Source organism: Ambystoma mexicanum, chromosome 4q, assembly GCF_040938575.1.
Source record: "Ambystoma mexicanum isolate Mex_15411 chromosome 4q, UKY_AmexF1_1, whole genome shotgun sequence".
NCBI classification, from domain to species: Eukaryota; Metazoa; Chordata; class Amphibia; order Caudata; family Ambystomatidae; genus Ambystoma; species Ambystoma mexicanum.
Genome location: NC_090928.1, coordinates 437,745,429 through 437,773,130, shown reverse-complemented (window position 1 = coordinate 437,773,130; position 27,702 = coordinate 437,745,429). Strand labels below are relative to the sequence as shown.

At 50.3% G+C, this 27,702-nt stretch overlaps 1 protein-coding gene across 2 annotated transcripts in view; it reads right to left on the bottom strand.

Moving 5' to 3' along the window:
• XPO1 (exportin 1) overlaps nucleotides 1–27,702 on the bottom strand; it is a 1,118,801-nt gene that overhangs the window by 922,390 nt on the left and 168,709 nt on the right. For both annotated transcript variants that reach the window (XM_069608010.1, XM_069608011.1), the window contains exon 4: nucleotides 5,534–5,606. In XM_069608010.1, coding sequence (XP_069464111.1) covers nucleotides 5,534–5,606 — 73 coding nt within the window. The remainder of the gene's footprint in view (nucleotides 1–5,533; nucleotides 5,607–27,702) is intronic.

Below are 27,702 nucleotides of genomic sequence, written 5' to 3'. Positions count from 1 at the left end.
CGTAATCCGCAGAGGGTTAATCGTCTGTGCACGGCAACAGACAGAGAACCTCTTCCACTTATGACCGTAACACTTTGAGAGTTGACAATGCCCTGGCCTTTGCAAGAACCTCTCTGCAATCAGCTGGGATATCGTACCCTCCAAACTCTAGTGCTGTAGGAGCCAAGCCTGCAAGTTCAGTGACTGTGGGTCGTGATGGAGAATGGCGCCTCCTTCTCTGGAGAGAAGATCCGCGTCCGCCAACAGCTTGACTGGTGGGGACGTTGACAAGTCCAGAAGGTCCGGGAACCTGATCTGCCTCGGCCACGCCAGTGGAACGAGGATCATCCTGCAACTGGACTTCTTGAGCTGGTTGATGAGGCGGAGCAGCAATGGCAACGGAGGGAACGCGTATAGAAACAGGCCATCCCAAGGGAACGAGAAAGCATCCCCATGCTCCTCAGCTGTGGGAACCTGCTGGCGAACCTCTGGCACTTGGAGTTAGTCGCCGTCGCAAACAGGTCGATCTGGGGTTTGCCCCATCTTTGGAAGGGTCGATCCACTTGATCCTGGCGCAGTTCCCACTCATGGCACGAGCGCAGCTCCCTGCTGAGTGAGTCGGCGATGGTGTTTTTTATTCCTGCCAGGTGGAAGGGAACCAGAAACATCCCCTGGGCGACGGCCCTGTACCATAGATCCTGGGCCTCCTTGGATAGGGCTGGGGATCTGGTGCCTCCTTGCTTCCGTATATAGAACATCGTGGTGGTGTTGTCGGTGAAGATCCTCACCACTTTGCCCTTGAGGGACGGAAGGAATGACTTGAGAGCCCAGAACACTGCTCGGAGCTCCAGAATGTTGATGTGGAGAGACCTCTCCTCCGGGAGCCAAAGGCCTCTTGCGTGGAGTGCTCCGGTGTGGGACCCCCAACCCTCCAGAGAGGCGTCCGTCGTCACCGTCTCCTCAAACGCCGGGATTTGAAAGTCTGTGCCTGTCATGAGGTGAGCACGGCTGCCCCACCATAGGATCGCCCGAAGGAACTCCTCGTCGAGAGGGATCCTGTCCTCGAAACAGCCCTTCGCCTGAAGCCAGCGGGCGTCGAGGAACTCCTGTAGCGGACGCATCTGAAGTCTGCAAAGGGGTACAAGAGATGCATGAGGACATCAGCCCGAGGAGGGACTTGATGGACCTCACCCTGGCCACGTCCATGGCTAGCAGGCGCCGCACCTTGCCCAGGATGGTCTTGGTCCTCTCCTCTGAAGGGGAGGCCAATTGCCCCACTGTATCGAGCTTCGCTCCCAGAAACAGTGCTATTTGCGATGGAACCAGGTGGGATTTGGGGTAGTTTATGGCGAACCCCAGCTCCGTGAGCAACCGGACGGTCCTCACCGTGTGCTCGACGGCGAGTTCCCTTGTCCTTGCCCGGATTAGCCAGTCGTCCAGGTAGGGGTAAACGTGGATCCCCCGCAGGCGCAGCCACTGGTGCCAGGCACTTGGTGAAAACCCTGGGTGCCGACTTTAATCCAAACGGTAGGGCTCTGAATTGGTAGTGGAGTCACTGAACCACGAACCTGAGGAACTTCCTGTGCCTTTTAAGAATAAGGATGTGTAAGTAAGCATCATCCAGGTCCAAAGACGATAGGAAGTCTCCTTCCTCCAGCTGTCCCAGCACGTGCTGGAGGGTGACCATCCTGAATTTCTGCGCCTTGATGTACTTGTTTAAGCGACGCAGGTCCAGGATGGGGCGCTAACCGCCTGTCTTCTTCCTGACGACGAAGTACCTGGAGTACACTCCGGAGCCCCAGAGCCTCCTGGGGATGAGCTCGATGGCCCCTTTCTTGAGCATCGGCCTTACCTCCAACAGCAGTTGAGGGACGTGATTCTCCATCCTGGCCACGGGAGGAATGCGAGGGCACTTCTTTTGGAATTCCAGCGAGTACCCGTTAGGTGCTGGACACCCTGGCCAACGGTCGGTGGAGATGGACTCCCACATGCTGACGAACTTTGTCAGCCGGCCTCCCACTGGGGTGCTTCGGTGGGGGCCCGACGACACGACCAGGTCAGTCTTGCTTGGAGGAGGCCTTGCCGCCATAGCCTCCTTGCCGACGACGGCGGGATCCCCTTGCTTGCCACGACCTCTGTAGGCCTCCTGGTACGAGGAGCGGGCCGCCTCACGGTATGTGGAAGATCCACCGCTGGATCCCTTGGAGGCACCCTGCCTGCCTCCAGAGCTCCGAAAGGGCCGTCGTTGTTGAAGTAGCCCTAGGGCCAGGGCCGTCGTCGTTGAAGTAGCCCTAGGGCCCGGGCCGTCTCCGAGTCGGTCTTGATGGCCTGCAGCGACTCGTCCACTGCCTTACCAAAAAGGTTGTTGCCGTCGAACGGCATATCCAACACTCTGGTCTGGAAGTCCTGGCGAAAGTCCGTCGCCTTGAGCCATCCTCGTCGTCGGAGGCAAACTGTTGCCCAGTTGGCGAAATCTGGTATCGGCAATGTCCATTGCCACCGTTATGGCGTGATCCGACGCCACCTCGCCTTCCTGCAGAATTTGTAGGGCCTCCGCCCTCTTGTCATCAGGTAGGAAGTCTAGCAGGGGAGCTATCTTGAACCAGAGCTCCCTGCCGTAGCGGGCCACGATCGCTAAGGCATTGTCCGCCTTAATAGTCGTCGCCGCCGAGATGACTCGTCGTCCCATGGAGTCCAACTTCTTGCCCTCGCTGTCCTGCGGGGAAGTGGCAGTTGAAGCCGCCGCACCCTTAGCTTTCTTCTTGGCCGCTGCCGAGACGACAGAGTCTGGTGTGGGCTGGGCCCTGAGGCACAAGGGGGCGGCATCAGGGACTCAGTACTTCTCGTACCTGTCCCTCTTGGCGGGTGTCGTGGAAGGGTTCTTGAGGATAGCAAGCCCCTCGTCCCAGATGTCGTTGAGCAAAGGCACCGCGAGGACAGTCTTCCTCTTGGCCTCTAGTCGTTGGTAAAGAAAACCTTCCATTTTTTTGTTCTTCAGGGCAGAGCTGGAAGAGCTTGGATGCCCTGGTTATCAAGGCGTGAAAGGAGCCACTTTCATCGGCTGGAGAAGCCCGAGGGGGGCTAGGGGTGGGGTGATGACGGGATGTCTGTTGTGTCATCGCTGCCGCCGTCCGTGTCGCTGTATCCGTCGCCGTATCCGCTCTAGGGTCCGGCGAGGGGGATGAGGGGTCCACAGGCCTGGCGGGCACGAAGGGTGGACTCTCCTCCGCTTGTTCGGAGGGTTTCCTGACGGGCCTAGTTCTGGATCCTCGGTCGGGGTCAGTGGTAATCTCGTCCTCCTCTCGGTACATAAGGATTGGATCCCAACAAAATGGCAGCCGAGCTATCCTGGGGCTCGGGTAATGGCTGCGACTGACGGGATGGCCGCTCCACTGGGCCCTCTTTGTCGCCATCGTCGCTATCTTCGATCACATCAGCTGGAACCGTCCCCTGGGATCGAACCTTCTCGAACCGCTCTTTGAGGCCCTTCTCGGTTTCCACCAAATCCTCAGAGGCTGATTCCGAGTCTGTAATGGCCACGCCGCCGCCGCCCCCCCCCCCCCCCTTTTATTCCGCCGGGGACTGCACGGGGGTCTTAACGATGGGCTGGAAAGAGGATTCTCTCCGCGGTGGCAGGGATACTGGGCCCAGAGGCCGTTTCCACTGGCGTAGTCTCAACCGGGTTCGCCAGGGTCGCAGCAACCACTTCGATAGAGGCCTTTGCCGGCTGGATCAAAGCCAGCACCACCTTAGGTGCGTCCCGGGCCGTCGCCTTGGGGAGGGGATGGGGGGTCAGCGTCTCGCTCCCCCTTCGAGATCGACCGGGGCAGCTCCAGCAGCTTAGCCTGGTTATCGGACTTCCTCTTCCCCGAACCAGAGCGCTGGCTTGTGGTTGAACTTCCCGGGGAAGTCACGCCCTGCCTGGCAGCTGAAGAGCCAGACCTTTCGGCGCTCCCGGTGCCCGCGGACTCGCGGTGCTTGGCCTTCTGTTGGGCCCCCATCACCGGGGCTCCCTCAGAGGACTTAGAAGCCTGCTCAGTCTTTTTCTTCGCCTTCTCACTTGCTGTGCTCTTCCCGGCGAGGCGGGAACGACGATCTTGTTTGGTCCGTTCCGAAAGGTTCTTGAAGAACGCACAGTCCTTCTCCACGTGCGTCTTGTCCTCATGAAGGCAGTAGAGACATTGCGAATGCTCGTCCTCCTTGAAAACGTTTTGTAATCCGCATCCAGGGCAGCAGCTGAACAGCTTGGATATGGGCGTTGAGCTTCCCTTGTCCTGGGCCATGTCCGTTGAGGTAGGCCGCAGATCTTACAGAATCCACCAAGAAGCGTAAACTCGACGAAAACTCCACCCTTGAGGGGCGTAGAAGAATTCTGAAACGGGACCCAGTTATCGGAAGTAGAAACGGTGGAGCTTGAGGCTCGAACCGAAAGAGAAAATTTCCTGAAAAAGCACGAAAAACGCAGCAAAAACTCAAGCGCTAAAGCACGAGGACTCCCAACACTTGAGCGTGCGGTAAAAATCTGAGGATGGCTGCCAGAGGCGGGGCTTAGGGAGAGGGCAGTCATTGGCTGGGGGCAGTATGACACAGAGATCAGTGATTGGTTACTACTAAGAAAGACAGATCAGAAACGAAACTGATACTGATACTGATTTTTTCTTTACCGAGGATTCCCAGCCTGGCAACGGGGAATATTCATGAGCATGTGAATCCATGCCAGACCCCATGCTGGAGAAGGTGGAATAGTCTGTAAAAAGAAAAGGTTGCACAATCTGCAGCATGAGAAATCCAAATTTAACAGATCGGTAAATACACATCCGCCAAGGCCATTATGGCTCATTGCTGGTCACCATCTGTTGAATGAAAGGCTAGGCACATGCATGTATGTAATTACTTTTGAGTAATTGGGCAGTGTGGCAGGGGTCCGCTGGTTTGCCCTGACTGGGACCACCAAATTCAGAGTGCATGATTCCCAACACGATTGACTATTTTCTCATTGGCAGGCTTGGCTGAATAATGCTTCAAACAGCTGGGAGAAAAATTCTGGAAAAGTGACAGCAGCCAATCTCTGGTAAAGAAATAAATTAAGCAATGCTTACCTTCTTTGTCTGGTCCTTCAATAGTTGAAACAGTTCAACCTGAAATGATAGACTGGTATAGTCCCAGTACTACAGCTGGTTGCCCAAAGCATGTGGAGATGTATTCAGATATTACAAGCACTATAGGAAAGTGTGAACCAGTGACCCAAACATTCACCCGCCATAACTGCAAAACATAAAATGGTCTATGTGCCTCGGAGGGAGAAGCGAAGGGGATCGGAGAGCACATTTGAGGGTATGCTTAACACTGGTTTTTAATTTGACTATTAGCCATTTTCCTTTTTTACTCAATGCAATGGTTAGGAAATGAAAATGGTGCACGCAATTAAACAATGTGCAAGAAAAGTTAATTTTCCACGTCTGATGCCATTAACGAAAAAAAAAGGTATACAATCCGACCCGTAATTAATGCCAATTAGTGGCTTTAGCAATCAAAAATTTAGAACTTGGTCTACCTTCACACTGGTTCCTTGGCAGAATCTTCCATCTGGTTTTTATTACGTTCTCCAATATCTGTAACCCATAATACTGAAAAGGGAGAATATCATGAGTAGGGCATTCAAATTTTCAAATTATTTGTACACAGCATACACTACTGAAACAATTGACACACAGATTATTAATCAATATGAACTATGCATGTTACCATATTGTGACCAAAGGACGAAAACCTGGTTTTACTAAAGGATCATTTTGCAAAAGTTGGCAGCATGACATGTTGGCAACAAGGAGTTGGCCATCTGTAGCAAGGTTTTGCCGTTGTCCGAAGAAGTTTTAGTTGTTACAGCTATATGTCTATGTCATTAGACACATGAAGCTCTTTTAAATGAATGTGTACTGGAAATAGGATTTAAAAAAAAAATAAAATAAAAAAAAAAAATCAGAAGCTAGTTTTGAGATACGTACTTGTGCCCCAACCATAAATAACCACTGAAGCAAGTCCACCACCCTCAGACACTCACTAACAGTGGTTTGAGCACCTACAGCAGAGATGCGTCACGCAGGCGAGAATTTCTAATTTTTGAAGTAGTAGCCAAATATGTCATTCTGAAGATGTCACACACAGATGCCATTTTGATGAGCCCTTGCAACAGTGGCTCTTGTGCATTTGTCCAGTAATTACAAATCCAGCATTAGTTTTCCAGTTGAGCAATAACGGTACTTTTCGAACTGCTCCTTTCAGATACTGTGAGAACAGTTTATAAACATCCAACCTCTCTTCTCCCACCCCCCTTATGTAATGCGCCATGTCAAAACAGTAAGGATTACGGTTGCGCAATAACATACAAAGGCAACTTATTGGAGGGCACTAATGTGGGTACATTAACTGCCTTCATTTGATCGGTTATCAAATTAGACAGCCTCTTAAATGTCTGCAGAGCTGCAAGGATGTGCACATGCTGCATGCCTATCCCTTTGTGCACCACAGTGTCCCATTACCACAACGCCCATGGAGGAACAATGCAGGTGAACTGATGTTAGGACAGTTTTTCTGAAGTCCAATTAAGGGCCTAGCAAAATCCTTCTACTGAGGCAGTACAAGACTCCACTCTTAGTTTAAGGCAGTACCACCTGAGTTCAGGGTAGCGTAGACAGAGCAGCCAGGCTTATCTTAGGAGGGAGAGCGGGCAGTAGATACAGTACAAATGAAATTGTCATACAAATGATCCAAAGAAACACTGAAACACTATGTATTGTAAAAATAAAGGATTTATTTAAATACAGGTAGGCCCAGATAAATCTAGGAGTTAAGTAAGTACTAACACATTAAAGTATAGTGTTGTGATTTCATATAAAGTACACAGACCCAAGTATAGACCTTATTTGGAACACCCAACAGTAGTTCTAGGGAAGTCAAAACCTTGTCATACACATTTAGTATAGGTCAAGCCTATTCTTTGGGAGTAAAAGACCAATGGTTACTTTTAGGTTACTTTTGGTAATACAAGGACAGTAGGCCCTTCCAGTTGTACAGTGACTCTTGGAACAAATCACAAACAGTCAAATGGACAATATACTTTTGGTGAATAGTGAAACTTATTCTAGGTGCAGTAAAAACCTATAACTACTTTTGTCATAACACACAGTTATACCAGGTGAGTAAAACCTAAGGATGTAATATACAATTACAGATGCTTTGGAAATCAGGGAACCCCAGATTGAGGTAAGCAATAACTCTGGTAACTTGTTTTGGATGGCACACAGCTAACACAAGGTAATTAAAACCCACTTACTTTAACTTCACAATGAAGGGGAAAGTAAAACCCAATGTCACTTTACTGAATAGTTATTCTAGGTAGGCAACAACCTAATGTAGACTTATTAAGGACAAGCTAGCAGCAAGTCAGGGAAAGCAAGACCCAGTTGGAGGACACTCCTACAGCTATCCTAACAGGACTAACCTGGTGATACCAACAGTTGGAGGACACTCATACAATTACCCTACAGGAATAATCTGGTGAAACGAACCCATTACCTTTGTAAAGAGGCACAACCTAATCACAGGAGGGTAAAATATCTTCACATCTACTTTCTTTTAGACTGGTAAAACAGTGGCTAAGGAAGAAAAGATGTTAACCATACTTTTAAGAATAGTGCATCACACATTCAAGATCAGTAAGAACTTTTGTAACTGTTCACTCTGAGAATTACAGTTACCCACCAACTCTTTACAAGTAAGTAAAACACTTGATTTCTTTTCTAGGCAGAAGTCCCAATCCCTTCAAAGTCTTTCCCTTATTCTTGGAGCATGCGTGTTATCAGTGGCAGAAGGGGGGTCACTAGGACTAGTGACCAACAGGCAGAGTTAGAATAAGTTCTTTAGTAGCAAAAGTCAGAGTTCCTTAGGAAAACTGGGCAAACGGGTGAGTACTTTACTTCTAGGGTTAGAAGAGGGTCCAGGGGCTTCGCAGAAGACACCCCAGAAGGATTCTAGCAGTGGGACTGGGTGTACTGGATGAGGGACCTCCCAATCACAGAAAACACCCCAACGCTACACAGAAATCCCAACAGGCTTAAGGTAAGTATATACCCAAGCCAACACAGTACCTCAGCAATGAAGAGACTGCAGCAGGAAAACTTCAGGGACTGCAGCCAAATACCCAGTCACTGGATTCCTTGTCCTGGAGACTGAACACAAGACCGCAGAAGGGACTTTGCAGCAGGGTTTGATGAAGGCTCTAGGCAAGAGTTCTCTTGTGGCTGAATGCGGTTCTGCGGGGTTGGCGCCTTTTCAAGGAGCACAGGAGACAGAACAATCGCGGTTGAATTCTCGTTGTTAGAAAGGTCCAGCACTCGTGAGGGGACTTTTCGGAATCGATTTGTGTCTCTGTAGATACACCAGGATGCCCACGAAGTTTCAGCGAGATTCGGAAGACCTTGCAACGCACAGTGGCTGGAGGTCCCAGGGTATTGGGGTATTGCAAGAACACAAGGTCGCAGCAACCCGTGGGATGGCTCAAAATGCAGGTCGTCTTGAGTCTAGTGGGTCTCACCAGGCTCGGCTCGTCATTTTCGGAGACCCCAGGTCGATCGGAAGGAAGGGCTGCAGCAGGCTCCGGTTAGACAGCAGGCTCTCCAGTCGCTGAAAATCATTCCCGCCATTTTTCCTTCGTCATCCTCTTTGGTTTTCTGTTCCAGTGGTCGACAGGACTTCAGCTTCCAGGTTTTCAGTATTTATCAGAAACTACAGCACAACCTCTGCATTCTCTCCCCGCATTTTACAAGAAAGGGGCGTCTGTTCCAATCAGGACAGCCAGCCCCCCACTGGAATTTGGCCCAGTTGAAGGAAGGCCTAAGACAAAGCAGGGGGAAGTTTTGGACTCCTCCCCCACTTCCTGTGCTTAGACTGACTGGAGCCTGGGCGGGGTGTCCAGGGGACTCCCACCAAAGACAACTCAAAGGAATTTTCCGCCCTGAAGGTCAGTGGAAGGATCAAGAAACGACAAGAAACACTAAAATGGCAGAAAAAGAAGACAGGGGCCATTTTTGTAAAATGAGCACCCTTAGGTGCCTTTACTGCAGCTGTGATTACAGCCCACGGTAAAGGTGCACCAAATTAGTAAAAGATATCACTGCCACCAGCCATTAAAGGTAAGCTTGTCACTGTAACAGAATTGTTACAGTTTAAATGTGAAAGGGGATACATTTTATCTCCCCAGCACTCCACATAAGGTGGGGTGAGGTGTGCTGGTTTCACAGAATAAAATGTAAAAGGGATCCAAAGATTCTTTCTACCCTTGGGACTGTAGTTCACTCAAGGTTAGCACTAGAGAGTTAAATGAGGAGCCCCTAGGGCAACCCAGCAACAGGCACTTATTGCCAATAAGTTGTTAGGCATGATAACTTTAAAAAGACACTATGGAGAGTCTTAAAAATGACAACCATAAAAAAGAGTTAAAGACAGGTGAGTGTGGAAAAAGGTTCCCACTCACTGAGGTATTAATGAAAAATATCCCACTAGAAAAGCAAAAAGTTCTGGAGTTGAACAAGGAAAGGAAGATTTACCAGCTCTGTGGAAATCTTACCCAACAACTGACAGCTCTGAAAGGAGCCGATGCAACCTCATCTCCTTTTGTTAAACTCAGAAATGTTATTGGCACAATGGATCGGGCATGTATTTAGCGTATTTCAAGCGATGAGGAAAACTGTTCCTATGCATCTTACCTACAATGCTCATTTACACAAGCAAAACTCACGCGTTGGCAGCCGCCACCTTATGCTAGTCTTATCAGTGGATCCACCACACTAAGTTGAAGTTCACCCACGGCCGTAAATTATATGACCCGCACCTAAAGCAGACCTTATTAGAAGCTTATGCCCCTTGTCACAACACCAGTTCACGTCTACCCCATCCACAAACCAACCAAGGTTGATCCTGGTTTCGCTTCACGGGGCAGGCCGGGTTGAGTGCATCCACGCTGGAAAGCCAAATACAATCAGTGCTTCATCCTAGCAGCCTGAACGCTACTAATCATTTACCAACCCTGGCCCATTAAGATAAGCAGGATCATGCTTGGTTGGTTTGCAGGTGGGAGACATGTTAATATATGACCTGCATTACTCACCGTAATAGCATTTCCGATCATTGTATCTGCTTAGAGTCACATGTTGCACATATAGTCCGAGATCTAGTGGTAATTGTGGAGGATTGTATCTTTCAAAGATCGAAAGGAGACGAAAGTCAGAGTCAGGGGGCTACTTCATATCTTGCGAACTCAAAATGATCAATGCCATTTTAAAGAGGGCGGCCGATCATTTGGTCATCCACAGAAGACTACTCCCTTTGTGGACGCTGTTGGGAAAGATTTCCATTTATTTGTAATGATCCCTCAAGTTGTGAACTCCCCCTGCCCCCCAACTTGTTGCTGTTGTCTGACCATCCTAGCCTGACTTTCCAGTGGAGCACAGCCTTCTGCTGCACTCTGTTGGGTTTACGCTCAGTTTGTAGTTGGGAAACCGACATGCCCTTAAAGACAGTCAGTACTGGGAGACTTTGTTTCCCTTAGCGTTTTACTTTGTGCGCTGGTAAAAATGTTGCAAAGAACGTGATGCAAAGTACCTTCCATTATAGTGCGCTTTTTCATTTTTAAAGGCCCTAGACAACCTTAAAGGATTTTTTTGGTAGAAGTACGAATGTGCCTTGGACAGAGCTGGTAGCAGCTGTTTTTCTCCTCCTATTTTTAACCCTTTCTTTCGGTCCACATCTTGTTAAACGCGTTTGGCCCTGGTCAGTGGCTTGGCTCCAAAATGGCCATTCCACAAGGTCCTTTGTTCTGTCCTTTGGCCATCTTGTCTCTTTGCTTGCCCCAGGTCGAACAGACCCCGGACAGTCGACATTTGGTCATGCACTCTCCTGCTAAACGCCAAGCTTTCGCAGGCTTCTGCATGCCTTGTGTGTGCCTCCAGGATTTTGGCTTGACTGGGACCACTGTGGTTCGTAACTGGTCCAAGTTTGGCATGGCTGTATGAGCAGGTCTCTAATTGGGTCCTCTTCGTTTTGCGCGAAGGAAGTTCTGGATAAGAGAAGGGCCCAAACACCCATATCAGGTCAATCTCTTTTTCTCACTGAACCTAGGATAGGATCCAAGCATCCAGAAACTAAGAAGCTGAGTCGAAGAACCGCTGGTGACCCGCTGGAATGTTTGCTCACTGAGTCCCGCAGGACCCCTCTGCCTCTAATCAAACTAGGTCTGCAATGGCACTTCAACCCATTTGAAAAGTGGGAACAACTATTCACAGCAACTCAACCTTAACCTGCAAGTGAACCTTTTCGGAAGTGTTCCCGAGCCAGCCAGTGAAATGACCAGCTTGCACAGGACCTTTTGCTCTGTCGAGTTAACTTGAGACTTTGGAGATCGTAAGCACTGGGTTGAAGGCACTCTCCCGCTGAGTTACATACACCTAAATAGACGCCCTAGGTCTGGAATTAGGAGAGAACACCTGAACCAGAGTACACATGGTCACTGTATCCCCCAGCCGTGGTGACGAACTTCGTGGGTGCGCTGCTGTTGTGCGCCCCTCTGCCCGGAGACGAGCTGCAGCGAATTAGAGTTGATCCCTTCAACACTGTCCCGCCACGGAATTATCCCTGAACTCAGCCAGAGAGCCGCACTTCTGCAGCATTTGAAACCCACAACTGAAGTGAGCTTGACAGGCGAAGTTTGGTCCGGAGTGCGCCTTGGGTTGGTGAGAACTTGCAACCCTTACCGGTAGCCCCTGGCGCATGCATCCATTTTTACGCACAAGTGTCCCCTCAGGGCCACTCCCCTTTCCACAGGTAGCCTCTGCTACCGCCCTATACCCAACTCCTGGAACCTGTTCTGCAATCTTAGGGAGACCCTCTTGGAATAGTGGGACCCTATTCATCGCTTCACCCAGCTTCCCGAGTTGCTACAGCCACTGCAGAAGACCCAATTTTTGCTCTACTGCACCATGTCTACCTGCATCCTAAAGTAATTTTGAGCGTTAGGCTCCATTGTTCGTAGGGACTGAACTGCCTTTCAGTTAGGGTTGATACAGTGAAGAACTACCTAAAGTATATTCACACTTTGCTCCTTTCCCTTACAGGTTGTGGACCCTTACTGTATGCCATTCCTTTAGGACATTGTTTCTGAATATGTGTTTTATAGTAGAGTTGTGCTTGTTTAAGTATTACTTCTGATCGTTGTGTTTGATTTTAAAGGCCTTTCATGAATGTATATGTATTTTTGATATACATCTGACTAATTCGTAGTGTCCTTCACTGTGTGTGCTCACTGTGGGCTTTCAATCACACTCACCCCTCCCGAGACCTAGTCTTTACCACCGCCAATGCTACCTTGATTGGTCTGGCTTGTCCAGAAGGTTACCCTGTTCCAAGAAACTAGGCTGGCCTTCTGAACCTCTACCCACCAAGTCAGAGTTCAGAAATCCTTCTTAACTGAGGCGAAGAAGGGGGATCTAAACAAATTATGTGCAGGTCAGGGGTGTTTGTTGGTGAAAGCCAAGGGCCCTGATCCCAGTCTGGGTCAGCCGTCTGAGCAAATAGATTAATGTCCTCATAGGTATCCTGCTCTAAAACATCCAAGATATCCCCTTGGTGGCCTTGTGCAGAGATAGAAAATGTCTGCAATTTATGTGGAATGGGGCAGGAGACCTCTTCCCTAGGCCTTTTTGGAGTGATCTATTTGTCTCAAAGTCATTATATTGGGCCATTTTGTCCATATGTTTGGAAAGCTCTCCCTAGGGAAGATGCAGAAAGGTCTCTAGGTGGAAAAGATGGCACAGACGGGGGAGATTTTCCTAATAATGCCTTCGAGAGAGGATTGGGCAATTCAGAATACTCAACGAGAGGGGGTGCCCTTGTGTTCTGTAGCTGCCAAAATAGGCGCAATGCTTTCGTGGATTTTCGGCGGCTGAATGGAAGGTCTCAGCGCACCTGATGGCGCAGTCGACTACCATGGATTAGGTGCTTGTGCGCTCTTGGACTGTGTGTCTGCGACTATGTTTTCTTGGGTGAACGCCCTTTTCAGATGAATGCCCAATCGCATGCCGCGAAGACGGTGCCGTGGAGGGCGCTGAACTGCAAGGTTCGGGAGGCACCAAAGTTTTCGCCAGCCCTCTCGGCGTTGCACGCTTCGACTACTCCATTGAGGCCTTAGGGGGTTGTGTATTTAGGTATTTGTGGTTTGTGTGCGCCCTTGTCACCGGGGTGTGAACTCCCCATAACAGAGCCGGTTGTCTGTCTGTCGGGGCCTGGTATTTGCAAGCCTGAAGGTTCTGCCGAAAGGTCGCTAGATTCCAATTCGGAGCCATGGCTGCCGATGGATTCCTAGTCGTTCGAAGCGACGACGCCAACAGGGGAATGGCTTTCGGTCAAAGAGCTTGCAGGACTTGCATGAGCGCTCGTCGTGGTCTCGAGGTAGACACCAATACAGCGATGGGTGCCGTTGCAAAGAAACTTGCAGTTACACGGCAGGCAAAATTTAAAGGGCGTCCTCTCCAGAGCAGAGGGTGACTGCAGCCAGACCAAATGGAGAAAGAAGGGAACATTCAATGCATTCTTGAATAAACCCAGGGCCCCACACTCCCTACTGTAAGGGCCTGGTCGGATGGCCAACGCCACGCGGTAGACAGTTGCGCAGTTCACCAGTGCCCAGGCAGTTGTCGCGACTTCAGCAGCAGGAAGCCCATAAGGCAGTCTATGAGAGATTAGTCGGGAGACTAGACGACCGTAGCTCGTGGGACAAAGTAAGCAATATGAACTCTTGCAAGCTCTACATTAGGCTACAAACTATGTTGGGGGAAAAACAATCTGAGGGACCTTGACGTGAGAGGGATCTTGGTTACACATCACCGTTAGGGATAGTGTTACTGTCACGCCCATGTCGACGTCCCCTTTTGATCTTCGAAAGAAAGATCAAATACTCCACGATTACCACTAGATGTCCGACTATATGCATAACATGTGATTCAAAGCAGATTCACAAGCATCAGAAATGTTATTATAGCCAACATTTTTAAATGTTAAAGGACATTTGTACCGTGCACTATCACCACCGGTGTGGTCTCCTGGCGCTCTGGCGGCTCTGAAAGAGGGAGGGTGAGTTAGTGGGATGAGGTTAGAAAAGTGCGAGAGTGCAGTGATGTACTGTTGGCGGCCTCTGCCCGGTCGGTCCGTTGGCTGGGCATGGGGTGTTCCTACAATTTTCTATTAAACTCACTGAAACCTGCCCAATGCCCAGGCTCCAACCAGTCAACTGGTAGGTCTCCAGAGCTAGCATGATAAAATAATTTAAACTTGTAAACACAATCCAAATGCAGCAATCACCAACATGCAGCCTGGGAGGTCAAATACTTCTCAAAGCAGATGTCTGCTAGAAAATATGGGGAAGGGGAGTGCCCAGGCAGGGAGCTAGGCTGCTAAAACGCGAGCGAGGGTCCCACAGTGTAGATTTTATCCTTGATAACCAGACAGTCTGGTATGTTCAAGGTGAGATCACAGCTTTGTTTCACAAATTCTATGAAACATTGTACCGAGCAAGTACCCAAGGAGCAGTCGAAGGTCCAGGGGCTGATGAATAATATTCCTATAACCAGGCTATATGATGCCAGGGAGAATATCAATGGCCCCTTCTGTGTGGAGGACATTATGCGGGTAATAAAGGATCTTACAATAAACAAAGCTCCAGGCCCAAACTGCTTAACTGGGGAGTTCGATATTGAATTTGGTGCAATCCTGGCCATGTACCTCCTGAAGATATGGGAAGAGTCCCTCTCCAATGCTCTACTGCTGGAATCTGTCCAATTAGCCACAAAGACAATACTAAAACCCGGGAAGCTTAACAAATGTGGGTCGTAAAGGTTGCTAAAATCATTGCTAATTGGCTACTGCCATTGATGCCTCATGATCCACAGCGACCAAGCGGTGTGCTGCGTCGCTCCACCCTCCTGAACATACGTCGACTTTAATATTATGGCGCGTATATCGCCAGAGGCCTCTGCAGTCACAGTGGGGTTGGATTCCCATGAGGCATTTGATATGGTTTTGTGGGACTTTTTACCATTGACTAAATGTGGGCAATAGGGCCAGATGGTCAAGTTTATTAAACTCCTTTACACCTGCCCGCTGGCCAGGATTTTGATTAACGCCACCCTATCTGAACCGTTGGTGCTGGAGAAGAGGACTCCTCAGGGCTGCCACTTGTCTCCCATTCTGCTCGCCTTAAAGATAGAACCGATGACAGGCCTAATCTCAGTTTGGCATAAAACAGATACGGATCACTGGTCCACCCGAGATAATCTCGCTCTATGCTGTCTTACTTTGTTAGGGCCCCGCAGAGGAACCTTGACCTAATCAGGGAAGACATTACGCACTTTGAGGAGTTTCCGGGGTTCACAGAAAGCTATACTAAAATTGGAGAGCATCCCGCCAACAGATGCCATGTGTAGGCCACAAGGGGTGTTCTTCCCTGAAGTGGGCGCCTGGTGTAACTATATCTCGCACAAATCCCTAGTTACTACATACATGTCAATTACTTGACAACTAGGCTTCCCAAATTGGCACGCATGCCACTTTAAGCAGCCAGTAGGCTAGGGTGTATCAAAATTAATCCTCCCTAAACTGTCATACACCTTTGTTAACGTTCCTATAAGGCAAGGTTAATAATGGTTTGCCTGCATACATGGTGCGTTGTCACAGTTCTTGTGGCACAGTCAGCAAGAATTAGAAATATTTGATGCAGACATAGTAGTGGAGGTTATGCAGCCCCCACACTTAAAGCTGCATTTGATATCCATTGTTTGGGTAAGACTGCATCGCACGCCGTGTTAGATTGGAGCGTGCAACTGCCAACCCGACGGCCTCAGAACCCTGTTCCTCATAGGACAGTACAAAAACTAATGCGGTTATGATACTCTACAAACCTAACTCCTGGTTTAGCAGTACCTATTGTCCAAAACAGGTGTGCCCCCGCCCCTATTATAAATGGCTGCCCCAGTAGCGCTTTCCCAATTTCCAGCCTGCATGGGACAGCACCCTATGGAAACACTGGGAAGCCTAGTTATACACTGGGCAACATTTTTCCCGGGAATCAGTTACGAACACTACAATCCTGGAGCAAGGAACATAGGGGGCAAAAAAACAGATTACAATTCTACAGACTGAGGGATGCATGCATGAAATGGTGGGAAGGGAGCTTGAACCACAACAGAAGCCGTAGCACTCATTGCCAACTCATACAACTGCCGGAGGATCCTCTCCTGCCTTCATGAGCTGGTCCTGTGGAAAATACACAAGGGCGCAGACAGAGCTAGAGAACAGTGGGCTACAGAATAGGGGTTAGACATCCTAGAAGATGCATGGGGAGGATGCATTGATTTACCAAAGGGGTCTCGAATAATACTCAAATGGATCCAGTTCAAAATTCTTCATAGATTGCACTACACACCCTGTATGCTCAAGAAAATGCACCCAGATAAAGATGGGTTGCGTCTCCGCTGCGGTGGGGATAATACAGACAAGTGGAAGAAGTGGGCACCACAATTTGCGTATTTATATTTCTGTTCATTATTTCTATTTAATTTGTGACATGTTGGAGTCTGGAAGGGAGGAGATTCAAAGCCATAAACCCTGAAGATGGAGTATAGGCACATAACCACTCTGACTTTTGTTAAGGAGACTTCTCATAAATGGTTGATTTCCCTTACCTACAAAGTCCCTCAGCAGCTTCGCTGAATTTCTAGGATTTCTTTCTTCACCTGGTAGGAGTGTGAGCTTTTTCCCCCCACTCTTACATGTGTTTTGCTATGTGTGTTTCTACTGTGTGTGATCCTGGGCACTGGAGCTTCACCTACTCCAGGGCACCATATTGTTCATGTGTGTTACACAGCACCTTCAGTGCAGTGACACAGGGTTGTCTTTTAGACTTCCCACTGACTCCATTTTCTGGGACTGACTACAGTCCCCCAGAAAAGGGTAAAGTTGCCATTAACTTTACCTTAGTCCCTTTAAACCACAGACCCAGTACACCCCATCTTCCATGGAGTATTGGAAAGGGTTCATTCTTACCCCTTTTTGTCTGTGCCTCTTGGGGCATTGATTCACTCCCTTTACATTAAGACTTGGATGGTGGTAGTGGCATCTACCCAAACTTTTCTACCGCGATTATCTTATATAAACGTGGTAATGTTTTAGGCTATTACATTAGCCTCAAACAAACTCGCTTGACCAAATACATTTTATTTTGGCTCCGGCTGGGTTTATTTGCCATTTCTGTTTGTTAAAGTCTCTCACATTTTACTCTGCGCGACAAACCAGGTTTGGTCCCTTTGTTCCTTGCTTTTTCGCGGGCTTCCACACAGAAGCTCTCCTTTAGGCGCTGAGAGTCTGGGTAGGCAGGGTGTGAGGGAGGGGTTTTCAGACCCATGCCATGGGTCCCCTTGGTAACCCAAGTCTTGTCTGATTGGCTAAGGGGACTGGCCTTGCCAGGCCAGCCACCCTGCTGTGTGATTGACAGCCAGGCTGTATGAATAGGGGAAACTGCTCTTCCAGTCCCAGAGACCTGCTTTTTATGCAGAGTCGCCACTGGACCGAAAGAACCAACGAGGAACTGGAAGAGGACCCCTACAATGATTGAACCCCCCAGTAAAGCCCTACTGCAGGACCGAATCTCCAGAATCAGACAGAAGTTCCTCCAGGAAACTTCTTCCCTTGAGATGGTGGGACCAACCAGTTTACCCAAACTGCAAGCCAGGACCCCTCTGGTCGAATTCGCTGTAGAGAGCTACAGTGGGCCGGATAGCCAGGAAGGTCGGACCCTGCTTGGGTTTTAAGGAGCGTAGCTTTTATTCGTTGTTTGGCGCTGCTGCTGGTTTCTTCCCTAGGTAGTGCAGGACCCTCCAGTCTTCCTACTTCTGATCAGTCCGACAGTCGCTTCAGGAACCGTGAGCCTGCAGGAACTACCAGGAACGTCTGCCTCAGCTACAGTCCCCCTCTCCGTTTTAAGGTACTGTGCAAATCCAGTTGCGCGTTATGTTCAGCTGGGGTGAAAGTGTTTTAAATCTTTCACCAATCCGAGGGTTTGTCTTCCTCTTCTCTTTGAACTAACTCTTCTACCAACCAACCTCGTCTGCAAACCGTGCCATGAACTTTACTGCAAACTACCCTGAACTGTATGTCACGATCCATGCTCCTGACACCCCGGTATAACAGCCCCTGGCAGTAATGGGGCTAAAGCCCTTAACACTGGCCCCAAGAGCCTTAAAACTCCATCAGAAACATACATGGAGTCAGTCCTGGCGTCTTTGGCACCAGGCTCATTATCAGGAATAAAGCACTACCAGTTTTGGACCTTAATCCAACATGGATGCCTATTACACAGCTCAGTTCTTTAGAACCAAGCCATGCGGTCTAGTGTTTTGGGTGTGGCTGGGCCTTGAACTACTTTACCTGGGCTATTTAAACCACACCCAAACAGCAGAACACCTGAAGCCCCTAGATCAGAATTCCATTAATAACCTGGAAGAACAATAACAGCATTAGCAAGCAAGACCGCTTACCTGAGAAGTAACCGGCCTTGAATCCATCCTGCGCTTTGCTACCTCGCCCATCTCCGGAGTTTGCCGCAACCTGCAAAGGTAAAGAAAGGAACAAGTTACTTACCTGTAACTGTTTTCTCCAGCATGGGTCTGGCATGGATTCACATGCTCATGAATATTCCCCGTCAGGCTGGGAATCCTCGGTAAAGAAAAAAATCAATATCAGTTTCGTTTCCGATCTGTCTTTCATAGTAGTAACCAATCACTGATCTCTGGGTCATACTGCCCCCAACCAATGACTGCCCTCTCCCTAAGCCCCTCCCCTGGCGGCCATCCTCAGATTTGGTAGCACGTAAAGTGGCAGTGTGACCAAGTGAAGAGCCGCAGAGGGGAAGGAGGGAGGGTTCGCATGTGAATCCATGCCAGACCCATGCTGGAGAACAGTTACAGATAAGTAACTTGTTCCTTCTCCAGCATGGGGTCTGGCATGGATTCACATGCTCATGAATATAAGAATACATAGCAGTATACACATGTAAAATCACGGGAGGTGGCAACAGGCTCAACATTAAGCAATACAACAACTCAACATTAAGCATCTCTTACCTCCTCACCAGGCTCACCTTAAGCGAACAGGTTGCACAGCACTGCTTGGTCGACCTGGACTCCTCCCTGGAGTCCCGATCGACGCAGTAGAATCTTGTAAAGGTGTGCGTCGACCTCCACGTAGCAGCCCTGCCGATGTCCAGCAGGGGCACACCAGACAGGAACGCCGTGGTAGCAGCGATCGCTCTGGTCGAATGGGCTCTCGGACGGCCAGGCAGCGGTCGGTTTGCCAACCGGTGACACTGCATGATGCAGCCGGAGAGCCATCTGGAAATGGAAGCCTTCGAGAGAGCCTTCCCTTGATTCACAGGTCCAAAGTTCACAAACAACTGATGTCTTCCGAAAACTCCACGTGAGGTCAACATAGAACTTCAGCGCTCTAGCTACGTCCACCAAGTTCAGAGTCCTCTCGGCCTGCAACGAAGGCGACGGGAAGAAAACTGGCGACACCAAGGGCTCGTTGAGGTGGACGTCCGATGGCACCTTCGGCATGAAGGATGGGTGTGTCCTCAGCACCACCCTCGTGTCGTGAAAAGTCAAGTATGGAGGCTTGCAAGATAGGGCCTGGATCTCTCACTCGTGCGCAGGTGATGGCCACGAGAAATGCTGTCTTCCACGACAGGAACTTCAACGGCGCTGAATGCATAGGCTCGAATGGGGCCACCATGAGCCTGGTCAGCACCACGTTGAGCTCCCACGCCGTGACAGGGGCCTTCACCGGCGGGAACGATCGGAATAGTCCCTTCATAAATTCCTTCACCAGGCGATGAGACCACAAGGACACCCGTCCCGTAGTTCAAGTGTATTGGTAGATGGCAGCCAGATGTATCTTGATGGAGGCGTGAGCCAGTCCAGCTTTGACCAGCGACAGTAGGTACGGCAATACTTGAGGGGCCGTAATCCGCAGAGGGTTAATCTTCTGTGCACGGCACCAGACAGACAACCTCTTCCACTTATGTCCATAGCATTTGAGAGTTGAGGACGCCCCGGCTTTTGCAAGAACCTCTCTGCAGTCAGCCGGGATATCGTATCCTCCAAACTCGTGCTGCAGGAGCCAAGCCTGCAAGTTCAGCGACTCCGGGTCGTGATGAAGAATGGCACCTCCTTCTCTGGAGAGAAGATCTGCGTCCGTCGTCAGCTTGATAGGTGGGGACGCTGACAAGTCCAGAAGGTCCGGGAACCAGATCGGTCTCGGCCACGCCGGTGCGACGAGGATCATCCTAACCTCTTGAGCTGGTTGATGAGACGGAGCAGCAACGGCAACGGAGGGAACGCGTACAGGAACAGGCCGTCCAAGGGGAACGAGAAAGCAAAGCCCATGCTCCTCGGCTGTGTGAACCTGCTGGCGAACCTCTGGCCCTTGGAGTTTGTCGCGAACAGGTCGATCTGGGGTTTGCCCCATCGTTGAAAGAGCCAATCCACCTGGTTCTGGCATAGTTCCCACTAGCGGCACGAGCGCAGATCCCTGCCGAGTGAGTCGGCGATGGTGTTTTTTATTCCTGCCAGGTGGAAGGGAACCAGAAACATCCCCTGGGCGACGGCCCAGTGCCACCGATCCTGTGGACAGGGCTGGGGATCTGGTGCCTGCCCGCTTCCGGATGTAGAAAATCGTGGTGGTGTTGTCGGAGAAGATCCTCACCACTTTGTCCTTGAGGGACGGAAGGAACGATTTGAGCGCCCAGAACATGGCTCGTAGCTCGAGGATGTTGATGTGGAGAGACCTCTCCTCCGGGAGCCAGAGGTCTTTTGCGTGGAGATCTCTGGTGTGGGCCCCCCCCCCCCCATCCCTCTATGGAGGCGTCAGTCGTCACCGTCTCCTGATACGCCGGGGTCTGAAAGTCCGTGCCTGCCGTGAGGTGCGCACGGGTACCCCACCATAGAATCGCCCGACGGAACTCCTCGTCGATTGGGATCCTGTCTTCGAAGCTGCCCACCGCTTGAATCCAGCAGGCGTCGAGGAACTCTTGTAGCGGACGCATCCGAAGTCTGCAAAGGGGCACAAGGTAGATGCATGAGAACATCATCCCGAGGAGGGAATTGATGGACCTCACCCTGGCCACATCCGTGGCTAACAGGCGCTGCACCTTGCCCAAAATGGCCTTCGACCTTTCTAACCAAGATATTGGACAAAGGTAAACCCGCCCTTTTACTTCTCCTCGACCTCTCTGCGGCATTCGACCTAGTGGACCACAAGACCCTCACCTCACACCTCTCCCACTCCGCACATTTCTCTGACCAAGCCACCTCCTGGATAACCTCATTTCTTGAAGGGAGGGCCATGAAAGTCTTTTCAAACATTTCGAGCGCAACACCATCCATAATACACTGCGGTGTCCCTCAAGGCTCCTGTACAGCACCTACGCTTTACAATCTATTCACTAAACCCCTATTCGAGAAACTTGATGCACTTGGGATTGCCTACACCAACTACGCCGACGACACCCAAGTGCTCCTCCCTCTATCAGGCTCATACCACAAAGACGCCCTAGCTCTAAAACTCATATATGCCACCATTCAAGCCTGGATGGCCACTAACGGCCTATGTCTTAACGGGGATAAGACTGAAATCCTTATCCTCGGCCAAAAATCCACACTGGCCAGGCTAGACAGCTGCTATGCCAATTTCAACATCGACAACTGCACTATCCCAGTCCTATCCTCTGTGAAAACGCTAGGGGTCTACATTGATGCAACCCTGTCCATGGACAAACAAGTTAGTGCCATTGTCTCCGCATCTGCACTAAGCACTAAACTCATCAACGCCATTAAACCATTCCTTTCCAAAGAAAACTGCCTTTCAATAGCAAGAGCTACCATAGGCGCTAAACTTGACTATTGCAATGCACTTCTAGCCGGCACCTCTGAAAAAAACCTAAACAAACTCCAGGTCACCCAAAATAACGCTCTAAGAGCAGCATTAAACATCTCCAAAAGGGACCACATCTCACTGGCAAGGCAATCAGTTCACTGGCTCCCTGTCAAAGAACGCATCACCTTCAAGGTACTGACTACTACCCACAAATGTATCCACCACACTGCACCATCATATCTCTCAGACACCATTCTCAGACAGACCTCATCCAGACCTACCAGACTCTGCTACACTAACCAACTCACTGTACCACGCATCCACAAGATTACAGCCGGGGGGCTGGGTTTCCCCTACATAGCACCAAAACTTTGGAATAATCTCCCCCACGCTCTAAGAGCAGAAGGCTCCCTCACAGCGTTTAGAAAAAAACTCAAAACCTCTCTCTTTAACTAAAATTCCTCTACCTACTGCCATTCAGGCACACACTGCTAACTATTGCTACTGCCCAAACTGTATGCATGTATGCCTCTGTATGCTGTAACTAAGACGCGCTTTCCCTGTAACCAGCGCTATTCTGTAACCAGCGCCACGATGCCTCAGGGCTGATTCTGTGCGCTTAACAAATGCGAATAAATAAATAAATAAATAATAAATAAATACCAACGGAGATGCCAATCGCTTCACTGTATCGAGCTTCGCTCCCAGAAACAGTGCCACCTGCGACGGAACCAGGTGGGATTTGGAGCAGTTGATGGCGAATCCCAGTTCCTTGAGCCAGCCGCGCCGCCACTGGTGCGAGGCACTTGGTGAACACCCAGGATGCCGACTAATCCGAACGGCAGGGCTCTGAACTGGTAGTGATGCCCCTGGACTACGAATCTGAGGAACTGTGTCCTTTTAGAAAGAGGATGTGGAAGTAAGCATCCTCCAGGTCCGACGACGATAGGAAGTCGCCCTCCGCCAGCTGTCCAAGCACATGCTGGAGGGTGACCATCCTGAATTTCTGTGCCTTGATGTACTTGTTTAACCAAGGCAGGTCCAGGATGGGGCGCCAACCGCCTGTCTTCTTTCTGACGAGAAAGTACCTTGACTATAAGCCGGAGCCTCTTGAGGACGAGCTCAATGGCACCCTTCTTGAGCATCACCCTTACCTCCAACAGCAGTTGAGGGACGCGATTCTCCTTCCTGGCCACGGGAGGAATACAAGGACACCACTTTTGAAATTCTAGCGAGTGTCCGCGGGCCAGGGTATCCAGTACCCAACGGTCAGTGGAGATGGACTCCCACACGCTGACAAACTTCGATAGCCGGCCTCCCACCGGGGTGCTTCGGTGGTTGCCCGACATTACAGCCGGTTCAGTCCTGCTTGGAAGAGGCCTTGCCGCCTTAGCCTCCTTGACGGCGGCGAGACCCTCCTTGCTTGCCGCAACCTCTGTAGGCCTCCGGGGACGAGGAGCGGGCCGCCTGGCAGTACGTAGAAGAGCCCCCGCTGGATCCCTTGGAGGCTCGCTGTCTGCCACCGGAGCTCCGAAAGGCACGCCTTTGCTGAAGGACTCCGAGGGCTCGGGCTGTCTGTCGGTCTTGATGGCCTGGAGGGACTCATCCACTTTCTTCCCAAACAGGTTGTTGCTGTCGAACGGCATATCCAACACTCTGGTCTGGACGTCCTGGCGAAAGTCCGTCGCCTTGAGCCATTGTCGTCGAAGGCAAACCCCGTTGGCCAGCTGGCGAAATCCAGTATCGGCAATGTCCGTTGCCACCGTTATGGCATGATCCGACGCCACCTCACCTTCCTGCAGAATATTTAGGGCCTCCACCCTCTTGTGCGGTAGGAAGTCTAGCAGGGGAGCTATCTTGAACCAAAGCTCCCTGTCTTAACAGGCCACAATCGCTAAGGCATTGGCCGCCTTAATCGTCGTAGCCGACAAGATGACTCGTCGTCCCATGGAGTCCAACTTCTTGCCCTGGCTGTCCGGCGGGGAAGTGGAAGTTGAAGCCGCCGCACCCGCCGCTTTCTTCTTGACCAATGCCGAGACGACCGAATCCGGCATAGGCTGGGCCCTGAGGCACAAGGGGGCGACGTAGTCCATGTCGGCTTCGCAAGGGCCGCTGCGACAACCTCGATAGAGGCCTTTGACGGTTGGATCAAGGCCCTCACCACCTTAGGTGCGTCCTGGGCCTTTGCTTTGGGGGGAGGGTCATCGCCTCGCTCCCCCTCGGCTCCTTCGAGATCGACCGGGGCCTCTCCAGAAGCTTACCCGGGTTCTCGGACTTCCTCTTCCCCGAACCAGAGCACTGGCTCGTGGTTGATCATGCCAGGGAAGTCGCGCCCTGCTTGGCAGCAGAAGAGCCTGACCTTTCGGCACTCACGGTGCCCGCAGACTCACGGTGCTTGGGCTTCTGTTGGGCCCCCGTCGCCGGGGCGCCCTCACAGGACTTAGAAGACTGCTCAGACTTTTTCTTCGCCTTCTCACCTGCTGTGCCCTTCTCCAGCCAGGCGGCGAGGCGGGAACGACTATCTTATTTGGTCTGTTCCGAAAGGTTCTTGCAGAATGCACAGTCCTTCTCCACGTGCGTCTTGTCCTCATGAAGGCAGTAGAGACATTGCGAATGCTCGTCCTCCTTTAAAAACATTTTGCAATCCGCATCCCGGGCTGCTCCTGAACAGCTTGGATCCGGGTGTCGAACTTCCCTTGTCCTGGGCCATGTCCGTTGAGGTAGGCCTCAGATCTTCCGGAATCCTCCAAGAAGCGTAACTCAACGAAAACTTCACCCTTGAGGGGCGTAGAAGAATTCCGAAACGGGTCCCCGTTATCGGAAGTAGAAACGGTGGAGCTTGAGGCTCGATTAAGCCGAAAAAAATGAGAAAATCTCCTGAAAAAGCACGAACGTGCAGTAAAAGCTCGAGAGCTAAAGCACGAGGACTCCCAACACTTCAACGTGCGGTATAAATCTGAGTATGGCTGCCAGGGGAGGGGCTTAGGGAGAGGGCAGTCATTGGCTGGGGGCATTATGACCCAGAGATCAGTGATTGGTTACTAAGAAAGACAGATCAGAAACGAAACTGATACTAATTTTTTCTTTACTGAGGATTCCCAGCCTGACAATGGGGAATATTCATGAGCATGTGAATCCATGCCAGACCCCCCATGCTGGAGAACAAGGGCAGCATTAATAACAATTCTTACATGGGCAAGCAGCGAGTACTGGCAGCACCCTGCACTTCTTACCTCGCCCATCTGGGGTTTCACCACAACCTGCAAAGGAGAAGGAACAAGGTCAGCGTTAACAAAGGATTTACCTGGGGAAGCAGCGCTTCGATCACTCTTCACTCCGGAACATCACCGCAACCTGTACAAAGAAGAGAACAGGATGGCAATTAACACCAATACACAGCGCTGTGCTCTGCGCATCAATAACTCACCATGGTCTTCGCAATCGGCGTGGCAACTCAGATCACAACCATCCCTGTGAAAACAAAAAGGGAACAGCGTAGTGGAGCAAGACGCCGAGAAGACAGAAAACGGGGGAAAAGAAAGTCAGAATAAAGACGGAAAAGACATTACTCAACTGGAAGACAGCAAGCAACGTCGGAGTCACAGCCCGTCTGGATCAGACATAAGGGCACACAGACCAGTGAAGCAACTAGGTCCACGGAATGCCCGTACCAACCCCACGCCCCTGCACATCGACGCAGGTCGGAGACTTCCACGCACAAAAACCTAAGGTGAGCAATAACCCCAAGGGAGGGGATTTGGACCAGAGGGAGGTTGGAGTCCACCCATCACAGAACCAGTATCTTCACCCTCCATTCTCCTGTTCTAGGCGCTACCCAAAGTCTGGCACACAACCAATCAGAGAGGGGTCCGGGATAGCGCCCGCGTGGATACCAGGTGAGCGTAACACTTAGCAAAAGACTTTTGAACCATTGACTTTGGCCCCAAGCCGTTTCTATCTGATTTTATCATTGTAGCCTCTTGTTCGCTTGCCCCGAGTACTTACCTGTTGGTGTGGATCCTCTTCTTTCCCTCCCTTTTAAAATGCTGAAGTGCCATTTTGCTCGCACGTCATTTTGAGCGCTTAACTTGTCTGGAATTTAAGGGAAGTGGTGTGGTGTATAAAGTGATTTTTAGACTGCTTATAATCGTGCAATGTCATACAACTGACAAGTGAGATAAATGTATATTCTTTTACTTGAAAACCTTGAGTCAGTGTTTGCCTGAATCATAGTAATTGCTGTCCTTTGTGTAACTATTTGATACTGCTCACTTACTCTTGAGATAAGTCTGGCGGTTCTGCTACTGCTACCACTTTAACTGTGTAGTACAGGCTTGTACCAAAGGTGAAATTGTACTGTCACTTGTTGTCTTTATTAAGCAATAGAACCCCGAGCAGCAGGGGCATTACCAGAGTCGGTAATACCCCCGCTGCAAGGGTTCTATTGCAATTAGTATCCCGGCCTGCAAAATTTGCGTGACCGGCGTACTAAAAGCAATTTTTGCAGCGTTTTGGGAAAAAAAAAAAAAAAAAATGACCAAGAAAATGGCTGCCGCCATGGAAAGGGAAAACAGTCAGTTTTACCTTTCCATGGCGTCTGCTCCCGAAAAAGGATGAAAAAAAGGTAAGTGGGGTTGGGAGGGAGGGGGGGAAAAAAAAAACAAAAAAAACGGGGGAAGGCCCCAGCCGTGTGGAGGCACAGAGCAGGGATGGTCCCTGTCGGAGACTCCACACGGCTGGAGGCTTCCCTCGTCCCCCGCTGGGGACGCAGGATCAAGAAGATAAGTTGGGGGGGGGGGGGGAGGGGAATAAAAAAAATAAAAAAAAAAATACTTAACCGAGTCCCTGGCGGGGGGCGAAGGCAGCCTCTCAGCCACGGGGAGGCTCGGAGCGGGGATGGGCCCGCTTCGAGCCTCCTCATTGGCTGAGGGGCTGCCACGCCCCCCGCCGGGGACAAAGGCCGTGGAATCCCGACGGAGGGATTCCCGGCCAGGTAGGGACCTGGCGAAAGCCAATCAGAATGCTTGTTGCATTCTGATTGTTTCTCGCCGGGGTACTAATTGGGTGTGGTGTTCCCAAAGGGTACTGCAAATAATTCTGCCTAACAACTTTAGAAACAGTTTCTGCCTTTTTAGACTTTCTGGCCTTGAAAAGCTGTGAATAAAATCATTTTTATACAAAATAATTGAGTATTACGTTAGACAAGGATGCTACAGCACAATATTTAACATTGGCATGAAGCATTAATACAAGAAGCGAAGAAAAACAATGCTGTTTAGATATACCAATGGAAATCGATTGTGCTCAGTCTGAGCTTGGTGCGAGCATCAAGTTTTACCAGATGGTTACACCTGGTTGTTGGTTTGTTCTGGATAATACAGACCCCACATGCTCTGGAACTGTCCTAGGTGTCTGGATTTCTGGGCCCAGATCTATGATAAATGGCTGCGATTACAGGCAAGCTGCTCGACCCATCCCCTAGGAGATTCCCCCATTTGGGTCCTGAGCAGCCATCCGAGCATTGCTAAAGAGGCTTCCTCAGCCTGGGATGCATACTGGCCAAGAGATGTATAATCCGGAAGAGTAAGGACTCCACACCTCCACAGAAGGAAAACTGGTTGAAAGAGGTAGTGTGGCCAACGGCGGAAGAACTGCATTTTACAACGAGACATAGTAGAGGTCGAAGGATGT